A 24,479-nucleotide genomic window follows, 5' to 3' on the forward strand; every position below is an offset into this window, starting at 1 on the left:
TCGTTTAAAGACCGTTTCTGCATACAGGCTGTGTGCATTTCTATGTGGATTGAGAGTTTTGATACTTTCACAGTATTTATATAGCAACTCGGCCTGCTTTATGATGAAATAAAAATACACATGTAACTCAGTTTTTACAATACAGGACCTTTAAATGGTGTTGATGTTTCATTAGTTTTACAAACCATTACTGCACTGATATACTAGTGTTTTCCAAAGATCCAAAAACCCCGGTTTGAAGCGGCCTATTTACTTATTTTGGTCATACATGACATCTTGTCTAAACTCTACTCAATGAACCAAATGTTTTTCTATTAGTGAGGTTTGCTCCTTCACAGGGAGGTCAGGATGCAGAGCAGCGAACATTGATTTCAGATCTATGACACTTCAGCAGGTGATTCAGTAAAGCTCTCTGGCTTTGGGGCGACGCGGTGTCAGCCTGAAACCCAAACAAACCCAAGTAAACTGATATTTGTATCAATAATCACATTAAACAAGCTGATGTTCAACAGAAATGTGTCCACTGTTGTGTATTACATGATTATAGAGCTGAAACAGAAAATTATTTAGCAACCATTTGAATAACTGAATAATCGTAATGTATTTTAAGGAGCAGATATGACTTTCTCTGTTTTGATCCTCTCTAATGTGAAGTTTTGTTGTTTATCCTTTTAAAACTTATTTTCAGGACTTTCGACTGAACCCTGGCTCTGGCACAAATACTCAGACGATGAATCTATGACGATATTAATTGATAATTATAATTTTGTAAAAAGATGACATATGAAGATGTAACTGGACACGATTCAACTGTAATTATATGAATTGTCACTGAATCGCAAACCAAAGTTTAAATCAAAAACATTTCAGTGATCAGTTAAGATGCTGACACCATCGTTCGAAAGTATTTCTCTACTTCACAAACTACTACGACTTATACACGGTTTTGTTTTTTTACTGAGATGTATCTGATGTTATTGCCTTGGTTTGAATGAACACTCTTGACACAGACAGAATATTCACTCCAGGTTTTCTTTATAAAATAAGTCCTCTCATACTCGCACATGGTTTTGTATTGTCATACACAAGATAAGTAAAATCCACACCATCATACATACAGCTTCACAACAAACTCAGAAATGGTAAAATGTTATAGACGTTTATACCACTGGCTCATTTGTTTCCTAACATTAACCACTATGTTTCAAACAATATTGTTCATTTAGAAATGTATTGCCAAGAGAACTTGTTCACTGTGATCTAAGGCTGCACGCTCTGCAGAAAGCTGTGGAAAAGTGAGGTTTGTTTTGCTTGTGGCACCTCCCAGATTTTCCAAAATCACTAAGATATCGGGTTCGGCTGAAACAAGGATGATTTCATCAATGCAGTGACCACAGCGGATAGTTTTAAAAACTGTTGGAGGCTCAAGTTCTTAAACAACAGACAATAAAACAACAGTTAGAGCTGGCGTTTGTAATTTTTCTGGGAGGGAAATGACTTACTTCATGTTTACAAAACTCTGGAAGCATGCAGGTAACTGGATGAATGTGTCCAGAATGATACTTGTACATCAAGTCTTAGTGTTCTGAGTTTTTTTCTCCAATTAAAAAAAGTTAAATAGTGTAACCAAACAGCTTCGATGCTGATGGTTGGGATTCTGTGTCGCTACACCCGTTTATAGCAAACGATGTATAGTACCCAAGAATCAGATTAAAAAAGAACGCAGCGGTGGGAACTGAGTTATGCACCGAGGAGTCATAAAATGTGATAACTTTACAGATTGCTGCTGTAACATTTGTGGCAGCACTTATTTTTACAGGTAGTTGGAAGATGTCCAAAGAAAAGAAAGAGTGGTTCTTTACCCCATAATTAACTCATAATTCACCCTGGTCAGCATACGACGGCTGAGAAAGCTCCGGATACAAATTCACTCTGAACGTGACGTTACTAGTTCCACTCTCACCGGAAAATCTTCTTCTTTTTTCTTTTTTAAGTCGAGAGCGTTTCTGCAGCACATCAGACCATTCTTCCTGCTGCTGTACACATTGGGCCACAAAATAAAAAACAAAATGCTTTTCTGTGGATTAAATACACGTACAAATGTAAGGCATTGGTATGAGAGGCCAAAAACAAGCCTCAAACAGTCGACAGCTCCGCCTCTCACAGCCGCACAGGTGAGCACACGGACACGTTACAGGATGGAGGAGGCGTTTTAAAGGCCAATGTCTGCAAAGACAGACAAGTCACTGGTGTGGTGTACAATGATTGGAGAGGGGATGTCTTTGTTAGTCCAGCATTTTACCCCATCAGCTATCTGACCCACCTTCTATTTTCCTCCGTCTTTAAACCCTTCAGACACAGAAATGGCAGACCGACTGCCTCCGGTCTCTCTGCATTCATTCACAGTGTAATTAACGGCAGACAAACAGTTAGGGGACAGTCAGTTGAGAGGCCGTCGGTCCGCTCTGATGAAACTGTTGTGAAGCCTTCAAAATTGAAAAAAACAAAAAACATTCTTCTAGGTCCCAGCCCACTAGCAGAGGTCAGAGACGTAGTCAAAGTCCCGGAAGCTGTCCTGGTCTTTGCGGGAAAGCACGCGAGGCTCACGTGGAGGCGTGAGCGTGGGAACTTCAGTGGTGAACTCCTCATCGAAGTTGCTGACATCTTCCTTCCCGACAATGGAGGGAACAAAGGGAGGGGGCACCTTTCTTTGCAGCAACGCCTCCCAGTCCACGTTCTGGAGGAGGACGGAGAAAAGGAGACAAGAATTAATTATAAATATTTCCTTCTTTGTGTCGAGGAGGACAGGTGAAGCTGTGTTTCCACGGACGAGAGATAGCTCAGCTGTTTTCAGCCCGATCTTTTACTGCTGCTGCAAACTGAAAATTTCCTGCTGTTGCTTCACATTAAAAAAGGTCAACAGATCTGTTTTAAACATTACAGGGATGATTATGATGATAATAATAATAATAAAGAGTTCCTTCAACCTTTTTCAAAGTCAAATTCAAGCACTTTTCAAACCTTGAAAACAACAGATTAAAATTCCAGTGTTCTCAAGGACTACCAGCACCCATAAAAACCCTGATAATAATAATAATAATAATAATAATAATAATAATAATAACAATAACACAAGCAGCCAAAGTGAGCTGTTAGATGATGAGCTGCACGTGACGGGTTCATCGCTCCTCCAACACATCATCAGGGTGAACAGCGACCGCTCGTTCCCACCCGTGTCTAAAAAAACAGTGTACTTACTCTGAAAAATGGCTGCTTCTTCACCTCCTCTGCATCCTTTTCCCCAGAGCCAAGCCTTCTCTCAGGGTTCCTCCTTAACAGCTGCTCATTAGGACACACGAGAACAAGAAATTGTGAGCAAGTGGACGTTTGTCAGCTGTGTTGGTGAATAATGAGTGTTTTATGTGTGTGTGCAACATTTGTCACATATTGTTCACGGGTGACGATGTACAAGAGAAGGAGAAAGAGTGGGTGTGTGTATTTGTGCGTTCTCACCCTTCTCATGATGCCGATAGCCTCGGTGGACAGGAAGCGTGGATAGCGGACTTCATCGTTCACAATGCTGTCAAACACCTCCTCTTCATCATCTCCTGGGAATGGAGACTATACAAACGCACAGATTTGTTATTGTTACCGTCCAGTTCTGTTTGTAAAGAGGTGAGTAGGAATATAAATAAGTCATTAAGACCGGTCACATTTTCATATCCATTTATCAATACAAGATTAAAAAAAAACATTGTGTTGGGTACGGTATATGGTGTTTGATCTTTGGTTGTTTACAGTAACAACAACAACAACTAGGGTCCCCTGCTCAGATCTAAACGAGAGCTACTGCAGTTACATGATACCGTATGAATTTTAAACTAACTTGTAATGTGTTTTCACTCAACAATTTGTTCCGCTATCACCTCATACGACAGAGAGCTTTGTGTATATGAGAGTGTATGAGTTCTCACCTCTCCCACCAACATTTCATAGATGAGCACCCCCAGTCCCCACCAGTCCACCGCCCTGGTGTAGGACGTATCCGTTAGGACCTCTGGAGCCAAAAACTCTGGAGTGCCACAGAATGTGCTGGTCCGGTCCCCAAAGCCCATTCCTACAGAAAGAGGCAGAGAGATGAAACGAAGCCTTTAAAAAAAGCTCTTTCAGCAGACGAAAACAAAAATGAGCCTGTCCACCAGTAACATAAGAATAACCACCTTCTTTACACAGTCCAAAGTCAGCGATCTTCACATAACCATCTGTGTCGAGCAGCAGGTTGTCAAGCTTGAGGTCTCTGGAAGAGTGGGAGGATAAAAAAATAAACCAAGCGCAGCTGAGAGTACACGAGGAGTTTAACTGTCCCATATCATGATCATTTTCAGGTTCATGTTTGTATTTTGGGGTTTTACTTGAACATGTTTACATGTTTTAATGTTCAAAAAACACATTATTCTCCGTCTCAGCGCTCGTCTCTTTAAACCCCCCTCCTGAAAAAGCCCATTATGATTGGTCAGCGTTCGTGTGGGCTCCACTCACCTGTACACAATCTTGTGGTCATGGAGGAATTGAAGTCCAAGAACTACGCAGGCTGCATAAAACCTGAAGAAAAACCAAATAAACATTACTACTAACCTGCAATAAAAGGGAACAAAAGGTAAACCTCATAAGTACAAAACTGGACCAAAGAGAACAACATAGACGCATCACTCTACAGTAAATACACATCCGTCAAAGTTGTCAATATTACATTTTTAGGCTTTTGGTTGCGGTTTTGTTTTCCAAACATATTAGTTAATCAATTAATAATTTTATGTTTTACTTGTTGCTATGGAAATTTGATTTTAAAAGCAGTTTTTCTTGCCAAGTTGCCAACGTTGGAATTTTTACAACAACAGAAACATTGGCTTGATTTGTTAAACTTGGACTTCTGAAGCCTCATGTTTGCTTTGGTTGAATGTATTTTTACAAATAAAGTGTGTTTTGTCACCGATCACCTATATTAAAAATAGACCTGTTTCACAGCAGAAACTAACATGTCAGGAGTGCATTTCATAATATTAATGATGGCTTCATTCCACTTAGGGGGGTCCTGGTATTGTGTGTGCTGGCTCACTGGAAGACTTGTTAATTATCTCTTTACAGACAGTATGGACAGGAGGAACAATGACAGCATCCAGCAGTGCTTTCAATATACATATTGGCATGTAGCAGACTTACTGGAGCTATGAGTACATAAAATATGTATTTATTTATTAAAAGAAGAAGTCAAAGTTGTCATTGTACTTTAAGATTTAAAGTAATTCAAAAAGTCTCTGTTTACCGTTTTCACTTTCTCAAACACACGCATATACAGTTGTTACGTACACGGCTCGTGGCTCTGTGAAGACGTCTGTGTGAATGTGCATCATCAGGTCGCCTCCTGCTGTGTACTCCATAACAAAACACACATGCTCTGGAGTCTGGAAACACGCAAACAGGTTGACGAGGAACGGGTGGTGCGACAGGTTCACGACCTCAAAGATGCGTTTTTCGCACATTAGACTGCAGAAGGAAGAAGAAGAGGAGGAGGAGGAGGAGAAAGAGGCAAAATGAAGTGAAGAGAAGGAGATCATTAAGGATTGAGGGGAGGTCATTTACACTGAATTACTTTTTCTTTTGGACGATGAGACACCCACACTCATCCCACAGATGAACTGCAATCAGGGTGATTCAAGGCACATCCACCCAAACTAAACACAGTGAAATGTATAATTGGAGCTCAAAAACTAGAAAGCAAACATAACGCAGCAACCAGACACACAAACACCGGAATATGCCGACTAATAAACACATCAACACACACCTTTCCACCTCATCCCGAGCTACGATATCTCCTTTCTTCAGAGCTTTGATGGCGTACATCGTGCCCGTCTTCCTGTATTCCGACAACAACACCTGGAGACAAACAGCAACTACTCACTTTGTTTCCCTCTTAAAAATGTACAAACCCAAACAAAGTGAACTGAGGGCTTCTAGATATGAATGTTTATTGTTTTAATGAGATATGAAAATGAAAACTCTCTTTAACTTATTAAGATATTATAATAAGGACTGAATTACAGGTTATGTTGAAGTCACTTTTCCTTTTCACGTTACTGCTGTTTGAAACTATGAAAATGTTCATGAATGCCATTGCAGTTCGTGTTTCCTGTTAACTTCCTGCAGCCATGCCGTTTTTCATGTGATGTTTAACGAAGATAATTTACAATAAATGCAAGTGAGAACTTTTAACACACTCCATACGCACCACAACAGGCATTTGGTGGCATGGCATGTGTCTTTAAAGTTTGGTTTTCTAGTTGTGATGTAACTTTAGGTCACTTTGTGTTTTTTTTTCTTATTTGTAGAAATATATCAGCAAATATAATGCTGCATGAGAAACGCTGCAACCCAGAGGAGCTGCCACTCGTGAACATATTGAGCTCTTTAAATTCAAGAACTACCTTCTTTTGTTCTGTTTGAGAAACCTTTCCCCATTGTTTTATTGTGTATTAGAACGTAAAAGTTTCTTTAAAAAAAACGGGCCATTCTTTGAGCTGTACCTTCCCAAAGTGTCCTCTGCCCAACACAGCAATCAGCCTGAAGTCCTGGAGGGACAGGGGACCTTTCCTCTGCTTACTGGACAGACAGACACACAGTCAGCAGGAACATTTAAAGTGGATACCAAAATACAGAAATAACAGATTTAAAAGAAAACATTCAAACCGCTCAGAATACATGACAGCACGATTGGTCATAGCAAACATGGAAAGTGTGAGTGTGGGTGTGGGTGGAGCAGTAACCATCATTCAGTTTTATTATTTACACCCGTGCTTTCCCGTCAAAACGTCTTCAGTGAAAAAGGAAAATTATAAAGTGTATACAGACAAATATAGAATATATAGGAGAATATAAACAGACAATATAAGACTAATAGGACAGTGATTATATATAAAAATACACTGGATAAGGTAAAAAACAATGCATAAGGCTTCAATGTTGGTATGTGTATACCTGCCAGTGGGTGGGGTTCGGACAGGGCACTCGGGGGTGAGGTCTGGGGGGGAGAAGGGCTCGATGACTGGCAATCGGTCCTGACAGGGGGACATGCGAGGAAAGAGACACAGAGGAGAAGACACAGAGAGACGTGCAGAGACGGAGACGCATGATTTAATGACGGATGTAACATACAAACAGCCACTTTGATGGAGTGCACACCTGCGCTATGAAGCATAATCTCCCCGGCAAACATTCAGATCACATAAATCACGTATCTACAGTGCTCTATAATGATCGAGGCTCCCTTTTCAGTACTGTATGAGCTTTCTGGATTCACTGTGGGCCTACAGGGCTACAGTAGGTGGGAGAGGAAAATAATTATTTAAAATGATGCTTCAGTCACGTCATGATGGCAGATGGGAAGATTCATGTTTACGCCACCAGAAAAGTGTCATTGCAAATTGGTTGTGTGAGGGTTAAAGATACTGTGCACTGACATTATGCAATAAAACAGAAAAGAATATACTTCGTTTTTCTCTCTTTAAAAAAAACAAATTCAAAACAATCACTAATAATGGGGAACAATTAGCTACATATATTTTATGTTCTTATGTTATAAAATTTCATCAAATGAATCAATTTGGCTGACATGAGGCGGCCATATTTGTTTTTTTTATTAAGCGCCTTGTAAGGAATATAGGAGCTTTCAGAAAACTCCTAATAGTAATTATGACGCAGATGTCAACATGAACACAGGACTTCAAACGTCTTCAAATGTTGGCAAACGTCTTTAACTCAAAAGTAATCGTTTATTCCTTCTTGTTAGCTTCCAAATAACATCCGAACTTGACCTTAATTGCTATTATTGTAGTTGTAATGATTATGGATACCTAGTGTTTAATGCAGAACAGTTAGTCTTTACTTGCTTGAGCTTTAATTCGATGTTGAATAGAGAGTTTCCCTTATCCCACAGCAAACACACTCAGCCCCTCACACACACACCTCCCCCACTTCCTGGGCTTCCTCTCTCTCCGTCTGTCTCACCGGGGTGTGTGCGTCCGTGTCTCTTTTGTAATCGCCTCTTATCGGAGAGTCGCAGTCCAGACTCAACTTCTCCACTGAGACCTCCCTGAAAAAATTCACACAGACACAAACAAACAGACGAGCATGGCGATGCAGACGGACGAATGAACAGAGACAAACACAAATGGGTTGTTAAACGTGGGGCAGAGAAAGCATCACATGCTTTAGACTTTGCCAGGAAACACAAGGAAAAAGGTTCAAGGAATGCTGCTGCGTTTGATAGCAAAGTCTGACTGACTATCAAACGTTACACGTAGATGAAGAGTGTGAGTTATGCATTGTGTGTGTCTCACCCAGAGTTGAGTGTTAGGCTGTGTGCGTTGGGACTGTAGGTTCCCGAGTTGTTGACAGTGGGAATGGCGTTTCGAAGCAGCCTCACCCACGTCCCAATATCCACGTTCATTTGACGAGCCCGAAGGAATGCCTTGCCTGGAAACACACGCGTACACACACACACACACGCACACGCATTAAATTGTGCATATGTTTTCATTGTTTTTTTTCAACATTTTGTTTTCTATTCTATTCTATATTTTATGTTTTGTTGCCTTTGATTGTGGGGTTTGTCCGATTTCTTCCCATCTTTGTTTTTATTAAGTTGTCATAATCATGAAGAAACAAGATGCTTTATTCAGCACTAGATGGCGCTGTGGCATGATTATAATTCCCACTTCCTCACCATGCTGCTTAGAAAAGACCTTCTTCTGCCTCTGGAGGCGAGGAACTCTCTCGATGACCGGGTTAAAGAAGGTCACCTGGAACAAACAAACAAACAGACAGACACACATATAAATACATGGAAACTACAGACCCACATTTTATGTTCAGACATCAGACGACTGAACCTTTCAAGTTTGATATATCAAAGCAGGGTTTTTCAGCACAGGTACGTGTGTGCGTGTGTGCGTGTGTGTGTGTTTGTCCATGTTGACAGGTGTGAAAAGGGCACATTTGAATATCTTTCTGTATTTATAGCACTATAGATGGGCGTCATGACTGCAAGGGTGTCTGTGTTCGCCTTTATGTGTGGCTGCCCCTTTTCCCATGTTGTGTGTCTCAGGGCACACACACACTGTCCATTCGTACCGTTCGTACCAAGAACGCATCACGGCTAAAGTCTAGTTTGTTTGACAAGTGTGAGTACAACAGTACACGCACGGCACACTTGCCGGCCGCTGCCCAGTTTTTAGTAAAGCACGGATGCACATGTATGCATGAGCGTGCACATGTGTACGAGCACGAGCGAAAGCATTGACAGCGGTCCTGATGTCTGTTTATAGGAGTCTGTTCCTCGCGGCAGACATTTAAAAAGATGCTGCCATACGGTTTGCGGTGGTTTGATGCAGAGGGGAAGTGTTTACTTCAGATTTGGTCAGATGAAATGTTCAAAAACAGTACAGAACTAAATCTCGGCGGGGTGATGATGTATAAGCAAGAAGCATTTATGGTCTGGATCATTTCAAGTGATGCGAGTACAAACGGGCCTGGGCCGCAGGGGAAGAGGGGGGCGCACTCACACTGTCCCTCCGTACCGGGCCCAAACAGGTTCCACGGGTAAAGTCTAGTTTGTTTGACCAGTGTGAGTGTAACTGTACCGCGCCTATTTGTGGCCACTTGCCGTCCACAGCCCGTTTGGGAGAGGTGGGCTTTTGTAAAGCACGTTTGCATGTGTAGGAGCACGAGGCCTATGGCGGTTCTGACGTCATTTTAAGTGTGCCAGTTCGGACATATAAAAAAGGACGGACCATGCACGGACATTTAAAACAATGGCGGCGAAAGGTTCACGTTGGTGTGATGCGGAGGTTTACTGCAGATTTGGTGGGATGAAAATATTTCAAAACAGTCGGACAAGACGCACAAAAACTCTTAGGTCTATGGAAAGATTTGTAAACAATGCGACGCATGACGCATTGACGTCAATCATTGCGTGTGACGGGGGGGGGGTCAGTGCGCCCACAGCTTATGTCAAGGTTTGTGTGTGAATGAGTGAATGACTGTGTGAGTGTGTGAGTATGTGAGTGTGCACTCGTGTGTGTGCATACCTCTGCCAGCAGCAGGCCCTGAGGCTCCAGCTCCAGCTGAACTCTGTGTTTCTGGTTATCCAGGAACTCTTCCAGCTTCAGGTACTTCAGAGCACACAACGAGCGGAAGTCCTTCCAGTACACTGCAATCTCCATCTCCCTCGACTAAAGCACACACACACCGGCACCGCATGGTGGTACAGTTGCAACAGTTTTACAAAACAATAATTAATGCCCACAATGCGTTTGTGTGTGTGTGTGTGTGTGTGTGTGTGTGTGTGTGTGTGTGTGTGTGTGTGTGTACTAACCCTTTCCAGCTCCACAGTGAAGGTCTGATCCCAAGCCTGCTCTCCCACAGTCTTCCAAGGTGTCTGTCCCACCACACTGTTATCCAGCTTCAGCACGGCACTCACCTCAGCTACACACAAACACACGCACACACACAGAAGGTGACATTCCTATACAGAACCTGGCACTTTAACCCTGACACTATAAAAATGAAAGCTACAGTGTTCTTAAACTACAATAAAACAATTTAAGTATTGATCAATGATCGCTATTCATTGGAGAAACTGCAGAAAGTGCAAAGACCTGAAGAAACGCTGCCTCTGAATTGCCTACTCAGGGCATTAAGGCAATTCAGCTAAATGTGCTGATGTAGCTGTGCCATTATGTGTGAGCGCTGACCCACAGAACCTCAGCAACCTAAAGTGACTATAAGTGAATATGCTTAATATAGATTTGCCACGTTGCTATTATGTGCTGAAAGGAGCCAAATTTGTTACAGTATTTCTGATGAAAAATATCCAAAACCACAAGAGAATGTTTATTTTAACTACATTTTAAATTAGTGTGTATCTATTAGCACTGAATACCTAACATTTTCAGAAGAACACACACACATATACACACTTACAGGAGAGCTCGTCTGTCTTGCTCGGTGTCTTCCCGCTGACTGAGCCGCTCCGTCCGTACAGCCCCTTGCTGCCTCTCATGAAGGACCTGGTGTCTCCGGGGCTGTAGCACGGCAGCATGACCGCTGTCGCTTTATTGCGACCTGGGACAACCTCCAACAACCCCACACAGCCCAGCAGCTGCACCTGGAGGGTACCTGAAGACAGAGGGGAACAATTCAGGTGTGACCAACTAAAGACCAAATTTAGATAACTATGCAGTTTTTGATCTACAAAGATCACTTGCACTTGGAAAGCCCTAATGCTGTCTTCCGCAAATAGCCATAATTTGTTGGTCATAAAAAGAAAATCACACATATTAAGTTATTATAATTCTTACATATGGTGACCATAAAATAATAACTTTATTTGTATAGCAACTTTAAAAACAGCAGTTTACAAAGTGCTTTGACATAACAAAAATCAAAATACACACACAAATACAGTATAAACAAAACAAATATTAATAATCATAATATCTAATGAGGTAGGTAGAACATAACCATAACTTACACATCATCATATAAAAGTGTACAGAGGACAAAGGAAATTATTATGAGCTTGTTAGTTAATTAATTTAAGGCGCTTGCAAAGACGGAACAATGAGATAAAAGGATAAAAAGATGACATCACAGGAAGGCAAGTCTATAAAAATAAGTTTTAATAAGTGATTTAGAAGAGGACAAAAAGAGGCTGCGAACAGGCTCATATGGGGTCAGTGTGTCTGTGATGCATTCTGGGCTAAACATCAACAAGCCTTAAAAGTGATTAGTAAAATTCTCAAAATCAATTCTAAAACGTACAGGGAGCCAGTGGAGTGAAGCCAGGATCGGAGTAATGTGGCGGCGTCTGTTAAAACCAGTGAGATCACATTCCCTCGCGCTACAATAAAAATATCTCCCTAACTCCTTGGTCTTCCTCGTTCTCTTTGCCACATGAATGTCATCCTCAGTTCAGAGTATTAGATTTGTGTACATGCACACTGATTCTTCTTCTGCTGTTCAGAGTCAAGTGTGTGAAATATGTATAGGACCAACCAGAGGGGTAAATATGGGCGTAGCACACAAGTTGTTTTTTTATGTTTAAACACATCGCCACAAAATAAAGACCCAAAATGCCGGATGTCCCTTTGCATTGTATTAATCCTTTACGTTATACTGCTCACTACAGGAGTGTTTTGTCACTTCAGTGGTGTTGTCAATTCGAAATGCATGTCTTTGATACAGACTTTATGTAAACTCAGTGTAAATAAAGTGTGTGTGTAGTATTATCCTTGTTATATTATAACAAGAAGATGAGGACAGCAAGACTTTGAAACCAAGAAAAATTGACAATTACAGTTAAAACTTTTGAACTTTCAATTCCCTCGTCTCGACAACAACGCTTTTCTAAGATGGGTTTTTGGTCAGAAGCCTGAAATAAGGTCTGTGGTTAACACAGCCATAAAAGATAGTAACGTTTTGTTCCACGACTTAAAATACGTCAGTAAATACACCATTGGTGAAATTTGAAGTTTGTGTCTTAAAAAAGGTGGTTGTTAGCAAGTGGCTAAATGAGACAACTACTATAAACATTTGCCACAAAGCTCCTTTTCTGCAATCTTCTAAAATCATTTCAATGCTAACTCAAAATAGAAATATGTCGTCCCTGTAGCACTCTATACATTTGTCATTTATTGTTTAAAGTGTTGTAAAATGGTTTCTTCATTTCAAATAGCATCCTACCTCGATCAAGACGGCTCCACAAAGACAAACTAGGGGCTTCAGTGACACTTCTTAGTAGTTTTTTTACCATAGTGGCAGCATGTGAGACTGTTGTGTCTGCGTAACTTTGTCTTATACAGTATTACTTACCGGTGAGAGGCGAGGGCTTGTTGAGGGTGCTGTATTGGTTGTAGAGGTAGGGGGCGCCATGGCGAGAGCTGAAGACAGGGGAGGAGGCCAGCTCTAGCTCCTCTTTGATGACATTGGCCTTGGGATGGTCCTCCGGAAGCTCTGCCAGGCGCTGGTCCAAAGAGTCCCTCAGCAGGTCTAACCGCTGAGACGCCTCGCTCAGACGAGACTGCGCCTACAGAGCATCAACGTAGAGTAGCTTTAATACAAATGAACATCTACTGGGTGACATTAATTCAAGTATTACCTCTCTATCCAATCTCACAGCCCACACAGTCCCTCTCTCCTATCGTATTTTAGTCACATTAGTTACTAGTCAAAACCTGTGAATCACTGATGAAAAGCACCAGCACAGAAACATGGTATTATGGTTATTTTATTTTTGTTAGGCCAGATATGATTTCGCAGCTGCTTTTGTAAAGATTTGTCCCACATGTTATTCGGAAAAGAGAGTGTACAGTAAATGAAGATGCTCTGTGAACTGTCTGACTTGAGAGGAAGTTGCTTTGTGGTTCTTCTGCCTGTGTTGAACCCATACGTTAACACATTCAGACACCTTGTGATGTGATGATGCTGTGACAAACTGATAAAAGTACAAAAGTACAGGCTGGAGTAAGAACAGAACATTATAGGGGCTAAAGTGTGTTTGTCTCGAGGAGCTAGTGTCTTGTAAAGCTTCTTTTATTGTAAGAAATGTATGTTTAAGGAGGGGTTTGTGTGTGTGCGTGTGTGTGTGTGTGTGTGTGTGTGTGTGTGTGTGTGTGTGTGTGTGTGTGTGTGTGTGTGTGTTCGTGTGTGTGTGTGTGTGTATGTGTGTGTGTGTGTGCGTGCGTGCGTGCGTGCGTGTGTGTGTGTTCTAACCTCAGACAGGGCTTTCTTGTCCTGGACCTTGTTGGCCCCCAGGAGCCTGAGCACATTTTTGGCCCCCTCGGCGACAGCATGCTCCACCCGGTAGTGATGCCTCAGCTCTTCAATACGCAGCTCCATCCCACAGAGGTCCTGGTTACCTGCAGCGACAAATTACATGACTGCGCATAAGAGTAGAGGATTTTACACAACGCAATTAAGGCTGTAATGCCAGAGGACACTGCTTTAATCCCACCTGTACCTTTTATTCAGCTGTATTTTGTAGTTGCATCCAAGTGCAGGTGTACTTTGAATCTTTTGTTTTTGCAGCAGCGTGTTATAGGGAACTCCCCTGGGCAAACTAAGTTAGGTTAAAGCTTTAATGCACGTCATGCATTACACAAGAGTCAGACAAAGTGCACATTAGAAGCGCCCGGAGGGAGGTGAGCAGCCTCTGAGTGTTCCCCAGTAAACACCATTAACTTTACTTCAAGTCTCTGTTTTCAAATGGCTCTCATTCCCATCTTTCAAAGCAAACAAAAAAACACTTGTCCATTTTATCCTTAAAGCTTCTCTTTCTATTTGACATTTAGCTTTAAATTAAATATTGAAAGAGAAAACACAAAGGAGGGATATCTCCCAATACTTAAATAAGATTTCATAGGATTTTATAGTTACAAGTGTGTTGTCCACATATGAAATAGTATTGTCGTTACTTTACCGTATCATTATGGAGTAAATGTTGACCGCACAATGTAATGGTTACAGAATAATGACACCGCCATCGTTTAGATTGGTCCCTATTGACCCTTTCCGCAGAATTCAATTAGTAGGCAACAGCCGTGTTCCTTGTTAACTTCCTGTTAGCTGACATCATTCACAAACACTGCAACCGGAAATAAGCTAGGACTGTTTTAAAATGTTCATGTTTACATCTTTGAAAAGGTCTGTAAGCCTCGCTTCTTTCTGCCACCCGGTACGAACTCCGGGGAAAATAACGAACTTCAAAATACAAACAATGCCACTAATAAAACACTGAAATTGGTTATTTCACCCTTAAATGGAAAGTACTGGTAACTGCAGCTAGATCAAAGCAGAAAATGTTATCAGTCAAACGGGATAAAAACATACTTAAGCTCCCTCATTCAGAAAAACAGACATGGGGTCAGCCTTGGAGTAACACCCGTGAAGCACAATTACAGCTAAATGGTTCGCTTAATGGCACAGTAGTGACCTTAACGACAAACACAATTGAGCACACAGATATAAGGGGAGAGGGGGTGAGAGATACGGAAATGGAAAATAGGATAAATAGCATTAAAAAAAGGTGCAAATGTCACGTTAGTGAAGAGGAAGGACAATAGGACACAGGTATGATTAAAAATTATTTTTAGGACTTCTGAGTTGTTCAAAGAAGCGCGGCATGAGACAGGAGGAGAAAGAAAGGAAAAGGGGGAGGTGGGTTGGAGATGGATGTCGATGCTTTTATCTCCTAATAAGGTGTTCTGCCTGGAGCCCAGACCCTGCTAGATGACCCCTCCACCGGGTGTGGTGCCTGGAGACTGTCTGTGTACACTATACACAAAACCCCTGTGTGTGTGCGTGCGTGTGTGTGCGTGCGTGTATGTGTGTGTGGTTTAAAAGGAGAGAGAGGGAGAATAAGCTAAAGAGATCTGGAGACTATGTGGGACACCAGCACAAGAGAAGAAAATTCAACTGTTAAAGTTGTATTGAGGTTACATTTACAGGCAATAACATACCTACAGAGAAGTGTAGAAAGGCATATACTCAATATGTATTTGTACATAATAGCAGTTAGGGTTTATGAGAACTGAAGTACTCCACTGATTTAACATTGCACTTCTGTAACACTGTCGGACTCACAATGGACAGTTTGAAAAAATGATGAAAATCAGCAGAAGCAGAAATATCTTTTTTTATTTCATGCATTGTTCATTCTTTGTCAAAACCTGGCTGCCACCTACATTACCCACATTACGCAACACAACCAGTTCCGTCACATATTCACGTGTGCTAGTAGCGGCTAATGTAGCCTGGAGCTGCTAGCCTGCAGCAGAAATGAGGAGCAACTACAGAGGTCCTGGAAAATCCTTTCTGTCTAACTCACACCTCCAGTGTGTTTTTTTTTTCAAGTCTTCAGACTCAATCGATGTAATTAATCAGCCTTCACATGGCTCCTTCTGCAGGCTTAATACAAAGTTTTCCACATATGCAGCAGTACTCTGCACTAAGGCTGCAATGATATACTGGTTTCATGCGCTATGAAAATGGCAGATTATCATTCTGTATACAATTTTCTTTTAAACATTTCTTTTATTTTCAAAAGGGAGACTTCTTACATGTACTTCCATTAAAATTGGCTTCATGTTTCAATTATAATAAACCAAAAATTCCTTTAAGAGTCGTTGTAATAATAATAATGAAAATAAAAATTATAATCATGGTTTACCACCACCTTATAACTTGGTAACACGTTGCAACCCTACTCTGGATGACCTCTCAGCACACTTTGATGAGCAAAATCTGTGGAGTTCCCCTTTAGGTACAAAATCATCGCTGCTCATTCCTGTCATTGACACGTAGAATACTGTTAGGACACTACAGCAGCGGAAGAAGCATCAAATCATAAAAACTCAGTAGATCTCCCACACAGAGGACACAGAGGATTAAGTATGGCCCTTAAATAATCCTTCCAAATGGCCATTATCTTTTTGACCTTAAAAGCTCACTCTCTTAATAGCCATCGGCTGCCTCAGTCTGACATGCGCAGAAACGCAATATAGCCCTAAAGGAAATATACCATCCTTACACTCTGTATTTTACTTCTACCCCTTCCCATTGCTCTCGCCCTGCTGCATTTGACCAAACCTGCTGTCTCTCCTGACTGTAATCAATCGGGTCATTTTCCCAGCACGGGAACCATAATGTCCACAGCACTCAGAAACTCATTGATCGCTCTGTCACAACATATAATGTGAGTGTGTGTCAGAAAGAAGATTTGTTTGTTCGATTGTACCTTGAAGTGCACGACCACACTTTCACACACCTGCCCTGACAAGGTTTGTGCGCCGCCTCTACACACAGCAAAATGATACCGTGCGTGTGAAAGTGTGTGAGCGAGTGCTCTGTGTGTGAAAGAGACATTTCATCTGCCGATCCTTTTGTTAGAAGGCCAGATTTGTTTTTGATCACATCTGTGTGTGAGTTTGATTGATTGTAGGCACGCACGCGCACGCACGCACACACACACACACACACACACACACACACACACACACACACACACACACACACACACACACACACACACACACACACACACACACACACACACACACACACACACACACACACACACACACACACACACACACACACACACACACACACACACACACACACACACACACACACACACACACACACACACACACACACACACACACACACACACACACACACACACACACACACACACACACACACACACACACACACACACACACACACACACACACACACACACACACATTTATGCTACTGTGTGTGGAGCTGCTGCTCAGGACAGACTGTATGACATGCAGAATAAAAAAGCATGAAAGTAGAGAGATGAAAAGCCCCCTGTCAGTGCCAGCTGACCATCGTCATAAACCAGCGTTATACTTCAGATTATAAACACAAACCAATCACACACAGCGTCTGAAATTAACAATTGTGAACTAAAAATGTTCAGCCTAAGAAAAATGATTGCATGTTGGATCAAAATCGTTACTAAACATTTATATATACATATATATATACACATGTGTGTCTTTATGTCCGCTTCATGGTTTTATGGAGTAGGACAGTAAACAGTAGACTCCTCGCACCACAGAGTGCCACAGGAAATCTTTTCTGCCTGTGGTCATTAAACTATACAAGACATCCCTAGGAGAGTCTGTCACCCCCTCTATGTAATACGGACTCAATCATAAACAATCTGTTCTTTGTACATTTATACGGTACTTTGCACATTATTACAGTACTTTTGATCCGTATATATTACTATTGTAATTTTGATTTGCCATTATGTTGCCAAGTAATTAAAGATATTTTACATACTCTCACCGGCCACTTTATTAGGTGCACCTGTCCAACTGCTCATTAACGCAAATTTCTAATCAGCCAATCACATGGCAGCAACTCAATGCATTTAGTCATGTAGACATGGTCAAGACGATCTGCTACATTCAAACCGAGCATCAGAATGGGGTAGAAAGGTGATTAAAGTGACTTTGAACGTGGCATGGTTGTTGGTGCCAGACATGCTGGTCTGAGCATTTCGGAAACTGTTGATCTACTGGGATTTTCACGCACAACCATCTCTAAGGTTTATAGAGAAAGTTCAGAGTGAGAAAATATCCAGTGAGCGGCAGTTCTGTGGACACAAATGCCTTGTTGATGCCAGAGGTCAGAGGAGAATAACCAGACTGGTTGGAGCTGATAGAAAGGCAACAGTAACTCAAATATCCACTGGTTCCAACAGAGGAATGCAGGAGAGCATCTGTGAACCCACAACACCACCTACTTTCTAGCAGATAGGGAACAGCAGCAGAAGACCACCAGGTGCACCTAATAAAGTGGCCGGTGAGTGTACGTATCGTAGCTGACATGTTCAACGCACAGCATTTTATTCAATTAATAACTGTGAACCTGTAACCCCTACAGACAGTAACAGTACAATTAAACAGGAGTCTTTGCTTCATTGGCTTTAGATGGAGTAAACATACTTGTAATTAAATAAAAATGAACATAAATAAAATGTAGACACGAATGTAAAAAAAATAAATAAATGAGGATCGCAGCTGCACGGTGATTGGTAACCATGGTAACCCGACACCATTCTACAGCCAGCTTGATTAGTTTCAATATCATCTACAGGTCGGCTGTGTTGTGTTAGTGAACATGTTTTCATTTTTATAAATTAATATATTTTATTTTAGAAAGTGAGCTAATAGTCTGGAAACAACACAAACATTTTTCCAAACTTATCCAGACCTGGAAATTACTCAGATTAAGTTCCATACTTTTCCATACTGCGTAGGAACCCTGTACAAACTTACCCTGCGTGTCATCATTGTGCTCGGTGGCCTGCACAGCCTTGCGGACTTGCATGCGGATGATGTCAATTTTGGTCTTACTGTCCTGCAGCATCTGCTGGGCCGTCTGCAGCATCTTCTTATCCTGAGTGGAGCAGAGTTGAGACAAAGAGCAAATCACATTATATATATATATATTCTAATACTAGAAAACGTTGAGCAGAGAGAGACTCTGAATCCTTTTCTTCTTTCTGTTGATCGATTATGTGTCAGATTTGTATTTTAAAAGCTTTAGAACCGCTTGAAAGGGAAGGGGAGGTATGAGAGCAAGGTCAAATGAGAGGTGAACAGATGCTGCAAAAAAGAGGGGGAGGGGATTTTTGAACCATTAAAGAGATGACAGGTGTGCATAAGGGAAGTGGTTCCTGGGTCCTACACGTTCACACAGATTATCATCTGAGTCAGCAGATTGCAAGGTCGTTGATCATCAAGATGCACACACATGCAGTCATTTATCAGCCAGCTGAGTGGTATAACGTGTACTACAACCTACAAAATGTTTCTGTATTAATACACTGCTGCACCCTAGTGTGTTGTCAGTAGCACCATGTATACTGTTCTCTTGAGCTGTGTTGGGGTGTGTGAATGTGTGTGTATGGATTAAGCCATTGTCCTGTACCTTGGTGGATCCATTAGCGTAGATGGGGATCATGTTTTCAACTCCCTGTTTGACTTTGAGCTCGATGTTGAGCTGTCTCTCCAGGGCAGCAATGCGTTCCTTGTGGGCTGACGTACGACTCTGCGCCCCGGGAGACTGAGGACACTCATCTGTGGAGGGAAGAAAAAAGGTTGGAGATGATATAAAAAGGAACAAGATGAGGGTTCACACGATGCACTCTAGAGTGAAAACACTCTCTGAGGAATTTCATGTAAGGTCAAACAATGTGTCCTGACTTTTGGACTAGTCTCGCTGCCATGGACACACAAGAATCCGCCTGGACCTCACCAGCTTTCCAAAATATTGATTAAATAACGCTATCCAGTGAATTAAAAACCAAAATCCTGCCACAGAGCAGCCCTGCTAGGACTTTCTTGGTCAAATCAGAGGCAAAAGGAACCAAATGACAATAGGGATGACAGTTTGTCACATCCATACCTTTATTCTCTTCTCCTCCCTTCACCACAATGTGAGCATCCAGTTCTTGCAGCTGAGCATGTAGGTTGTCCAACTTGCGGTTAGAAGAACGTAACTGGCTGTCCACCTGTAACAGTTACAGCAGAACATTATTTCTGGTTATGAAACTTTGGATATTGAGTGGACACACTACATGACATTTCTCCTCATACCAATATATATGCTCGATTCGTAAGGTGTTAGAAAGTCAGAATCAAATTAGCTGTCTTTAATTTTGTTTTAATGTTGTTTTATTGCTTAGGAACAACAAGAACGTGACTTACATTCATTTTAGAGAGGTGCAGTTGTGACCTTAATTTTACCAGTTTGATCTCCCACATGGAGGGAAAATGTGGGCATCAAAGTAAATGACTTCGGTCACATTCATTTTCCTTTTAGGGAAAAAAACTAACGAAAAAATGTAATCCCACCAAAAAATAGAAATGCATCTTTGGTAACTCCAAAAAAAGGTATTTCTAGACCATGCAATTCGCTGTTCCACGCCACTAATGAAAGTACACTTCATATAAAAGAAAAATTGGAAAGAGAGGCAGGAATGAGGCTTTCTGAGGAGGATTGAGGAAAATATGAGCTTTTTAATGGTCTTTGACGAACTTCATGAACTGGAGAGAACTTTGTTGGAAGAATGTTATAAGATATTTTAAGACCCCATGTCAACAAAAATACAAAAACAAACTTAACCTGTTGGAGACAATGTGGCTCTCCACAGCCAAACCATTTCCACATATTCTGGGGCTGCCAGAAATCGAATCAGTATTGGAGCGGCATTCACATCACATTAAATACAGTGTTTAAGTGTAAATACTATATTTTGAACATCTGTATCTGGGTCATGTTCTGTGCTTTGAACTAAGGAGGGACATATAAGGCTGCTTCAGGCTCTTCTGGTTGCAAGTAAAAAAAATCCATTTCCAGGAAGTGGTTAAATCCAACACACCTACAATTGAGGATTGGCATGGAATAATTCTGGAAATATTCAAAGAAGTTTTTTTTTGTCACCTTCCTATCCCTGATGGAAATAACAAAAGCAAGTTCCCTCACTTTAACGTATATAGTTGTCTTTTTAAGATTGTTAATATGTTGATGCAGAAACTGCAACTATGCAGGTTGTAAGCATGTGGATTGAAGAGAGAGTTTAATGTGTGCAAATGTGCTAAAGCTTTTATATTTAGTGGAATATACGAAAACATGTTCTCAGGAAAGTGACAATGAATGCTCATGAAGGACCAGGAGGACTGTCCTTTGCCATACAAACTGTGTCTTATTGTCTACTCTTGTTGTATGCAAAGTGGTTGCATAAACAGGAAATTAGGTTGAAAATGATGTAAAAACCAATAAGTCTACAAGAGAACATCAGGTGTTAGAAAACTTGTCCACAGCAGAGAAAGATACTTTAATATAGTTTGGTATTGATGCCACAGTGGACTGTCGTACTCCTGGACCCAACAGGGGTTGGATCTGCAAACTATTCAACCTTTTTTTGCTTCCTCATCCTTCCATCAGAAACTACATTTGCTTGTGAGCAACATATATAACTCTGCTTGAGTATTAATGCTCACTTCTAACAACAGACAGAGCTGGTGCAAATGGACTGGGCAGCTCCGGGAAGTCAATGTGTGAGCCTGCGTGGCATTCCTGCCCTGCCTGTGGAAATGTGTGCTCAGTGAGCCTATGACTGAGTAAATAAAGATCATAACATTGGTCATATGAGGCTTTAAAGAAGCGCCAGATCCTTCAGAGACTCACTACTTTTTGTCAGAATAAACAGGATAACAACTTAAAGGAAAACATAGGTATTTTTGAACTTGTACCATATCTTCACAAGTCTGCCCAGTCTCGCTCACGCAGAAGTCTTATCCTGAAATCTCACAAGAGGTGAATGGTCCCCATTTTGAAAACAACAAACCTTTCCTGGCACTCCTCTCTCCAACTCTCACTCACTGTTTCCACCACTGTCTTACAGCAACAAGTCACCTCTCGTGAAATTTCACAAACTGACTTCTCCGTTAGTGAGACTTAGGTCAACACAATAACAAACAGAAGTATTGTGTATATATACAGTATTTTATTTCTGTGCAGGGTCCTTTCCATAATGTTGAAACCTATAATAACAATTATAGCATGTCAGAGGTAAAAACAACCACTTTTAGTGGATGTAAATCAGAATTGCCCCACAGGTTTATATTACAGCCAGGTTCGCAGCTGTCGGCTGCAGGGCTCTCGCTCAATACTGGATCTATTTTAACAATGTTGTTCACATTAGTCACTTAAGCACAAAACATTGGAAAATAGGAACCAGGTTGAAAAATACCAAAGTTTCCATTTAACATACCAGCAAATCTATCCAGTTCCTTTGATCGGGTGAGCAATTCACAGCCACTGTTCCAGTCATTAAACTGGTTTCCTGCAGTTGTACTGATGTAAAATTCAATGACTTTCCAACTTAAAAATCAGAGCGCTTCCATGACCTTAACATTTTATTCCGGCCCTGTTATGGATGTTTGGTGAACGGTAGATGCACTCTACAGTGTGCTTGTAAAATCACTTTCTATTTAATCTTTCAGATAATCCATTATCATTTGGAAACCTGTTTAAAGGGTCTTTTGGAAAAGAAATAAGACATTTGACGGTTTGATTGTTGGACTCTTAACAGGTCCTGGGGGATGAGGTGGATGAGGGACACTGTGGCTAACCTGCTGAGCATTCCTCTTGTCTGTCGTCGCCCTCCGTAGGTTCTCAGCTCCCTCCTTGATTTTAAGCTCCTTACGAATCTCTCTGCGGATCCTTTCGCGCTGCTCGTCCAGAAGCTGTTGCACACTGGAATCCGAGAAATCGGAGTTCTGGTCCAGTCCGAGCTGCTCCAGAACAGACAGCCCACCTGGGTCACTCTGGATGGGTGAACAGAGAGGGTGGGGGGGAGGGAAAAAAGTGCAATTTAATGTTTTGAACAACATAAAAAATTTTGTCTTGACAAAAAAAAAGCTTAATTTACTACATTTTAAAACTGGTAAGAGGAGGTGTTGAGAGTGAGGCAGAAAGAAGAGGAAGAGATGGTGAGCCGGATAGGGCAGTAATGGGAGGAAAGAGATAGAGAGGGAGAGATGATAGTGATGGGGGTGAGGTTGTGGAAAAATGAAAATGCTAGAAAAGGAAGCAGGAGGAGCAGTGAGGAATGACAAAAATCTTGTTCAGCCAGTGCTTATAATATTTCAAAACAAATCTCCAATGCCCAACCTGCTTACAAGAGCTTTAGGGTCACTAAAGTTCAGGAATAACATTAGAAATGCCATTTTCAGTAGTAGCCTGCCTGCCAAATGGGCTAAAACTCAAGTCTGTACTCGAACATCAAAGTGAATTACAAATCTGTCCCATGACCCATGACGTCCATTGTCGTCTTTTAGCCTTTTTCTCATGAACTGGTCATTCTCCACTGGGCAAGAAATGCCATGAACGTCTCAGCTTGAAAAACACACTTTAGTACCAGTAAATAACTAGACTCCAAAAGTTTCTAATCACTCCCTCTATCTTCCTGAAAATCCCTTTTAGCAGAGATCTGGAGACTCAACATGTCAGACACTCAATCAGGAACACAGCAGAGCGTTAATCACTGGAAGTCACAGCCACTCAGCCACTATTACAGGAACACACAAATTAAACAAACAAGCCAACAACACTTCACCTCCGAGCTGTCCTCATCCTCCTCGTCACCATGCCAACACATAGTTCACTCAGATATGATGACCCAAAAAAACTAGAGAAATCTTTGGTACGCTCCTGAGCTTCGCCAAACAGCTAATGCCACACTGAGAGCAAAACGGGTTAGGGGGAGAAAAACGATAAAAAGAGATAGAGAGGGAGAGTTAAGTGAGGGAGGAGGGGGAACGCCTCCGAAAGAGGATATCCGTCCCAACACCAAGCTGCTCAGGCCTTTCCTGTTTCCTCTGCGATTTTTGCTGCTGTCAGTGGAGCGCGAGACAGAGAAGAGAGGGACAGAAACCCTATACATCAAGGACACATCCTCACTCCCAAAGTTTTTCTTTCCTGGATCTGTGGCAGTAAGATTGTACCATGTCAAGTCTTCATCCTTTTCAAAGATTAATCAGATCTGGCTTGAAGTGAATGTGACAGCCTTTTTTTTTTTGATGCTCTCACTTGGGTCGGTGATATGATCTTGAGAACGGAAAAAAAAGGAAAGGATGTGTTTTCTAAGTTTTGGATCAAAGCCAGAGAGTAAGATTGGGATGCGTTTCTGCTGCCTGCCTGACCTCTTGTTTCGTTTGGGATCCACATCTACAAACCACAGTGGTGATCCCCTAAAGAAAGACTGTGGGAGACAGTTACAGCCTCAGCTGAAAATAGTGGTGGTGGGT

At 41.5% G+C, this 24,479-nt stretch overlaps 1 protein-coding gene across 2 annotated transcripts in view; it reads right to left on the bottom strand.

The window, feature by feature from the left end:
- Positions 1–1,115: 1,115 nt before the first annotated feature.
- pkn1a (protein kinase N1a) overlaps positions 1,116–24,479 on the bottom strand; it is a 51,999-nt gene continuing 28,635 nt past the window's right edge. Inside the window, exons 1-23 of one of the 2 annotated variants that reach the window (XM_083924924.1) lie at positions 23,789–23,925; positions 22,803–22,997; positions 20,071–20,176; positions 19,594–19,742; positions 18,939–19,059; positions 13,831–13,976; positions 12,931–13,144; positions 11,041–11,235; positions 10,433–10,542; positions 10,146–10,289; positions 8,783–8,858; positions 8,397–8,532; positions 8,065–8,149; positions 7,036–7,115; positions 6,585–6,660; positions 5,846–5,937; positions 5,368–5,544; positions 4,540–4,602; positions 4,221–4,297; positions 3,975–4,117; positions 3,514–3,621; positions 3,259–3,339; positions 1,116–2,737 (exon numbers count right to left, since the gene is read on the bottom strand). In XM_083924924.1, the coding sequence (XP_083781050.1) occupies positions 2,534–2,737; positions 3,259–3,339; positions 3,514–3,621; positions 3,975–4,117; positions 4,221–4,297; positions 4,540–4,602; positions 5,368–5,544; positions 5,846–5,937; positions 6,585–6,660; positions 7,036–7,115; positions 8,065–8,149; positions 8,397–8,532; positions 8,783–8,858; positions 10,146–10,289; positions 10,433–10,542; positions 11,041–11,235; positions 12,931–13,144; positions 13,831–13,976; positions 18,939–19,059; positions 19,594–19,742; positions 20,071–20,176; positions 22,803–22,997; positions 23,789–23,830 (2,820 nt within the window). In that variant the 5' untranslated portion in view covers positions 23,831–23,925 and the 3' untranslated portion in view covers positions 1,116–2,533. Of the gene's footprint in view, positions 2,738–3,258; positions 3,340–3,513; positions 3,622–3,974; positions 4,118–4,220; positions 4,298–4,539; positions 4,603–5,367; positions 5,545–5,845; positions 5,938–6,584; positions 6,661–7,035; positions 7,116–8,064; positions 8,150–8,396; positions 8,533–8,782; positions 8,859–10,145; positions 10,290–10,432; positions 10,543–11,040; positions 11,236–12,930; positions 13,145–13,830; positions 13,977–18,938; positions 19,060–19,593; positions 19,743–20,070; positions 20,177–22,802; positions 22,998–23,788; positions 23,926–24,479 lie in introns of those variants that run through there. The other variant, XM_083924925.1, reaches the window with a different exon arrangement.

Source organism: Echiichthys vipera, assembly GCF_963691815.1.
Source record: "Echiichthys vipera genome assembly, chromosome: 2".
Lineage (NCBI taxonomy): Eukaryota > Metazoa > Chordata > Actinopteri > Perciformes > Trachinidae > Echiichthys > Echiichthys vipera.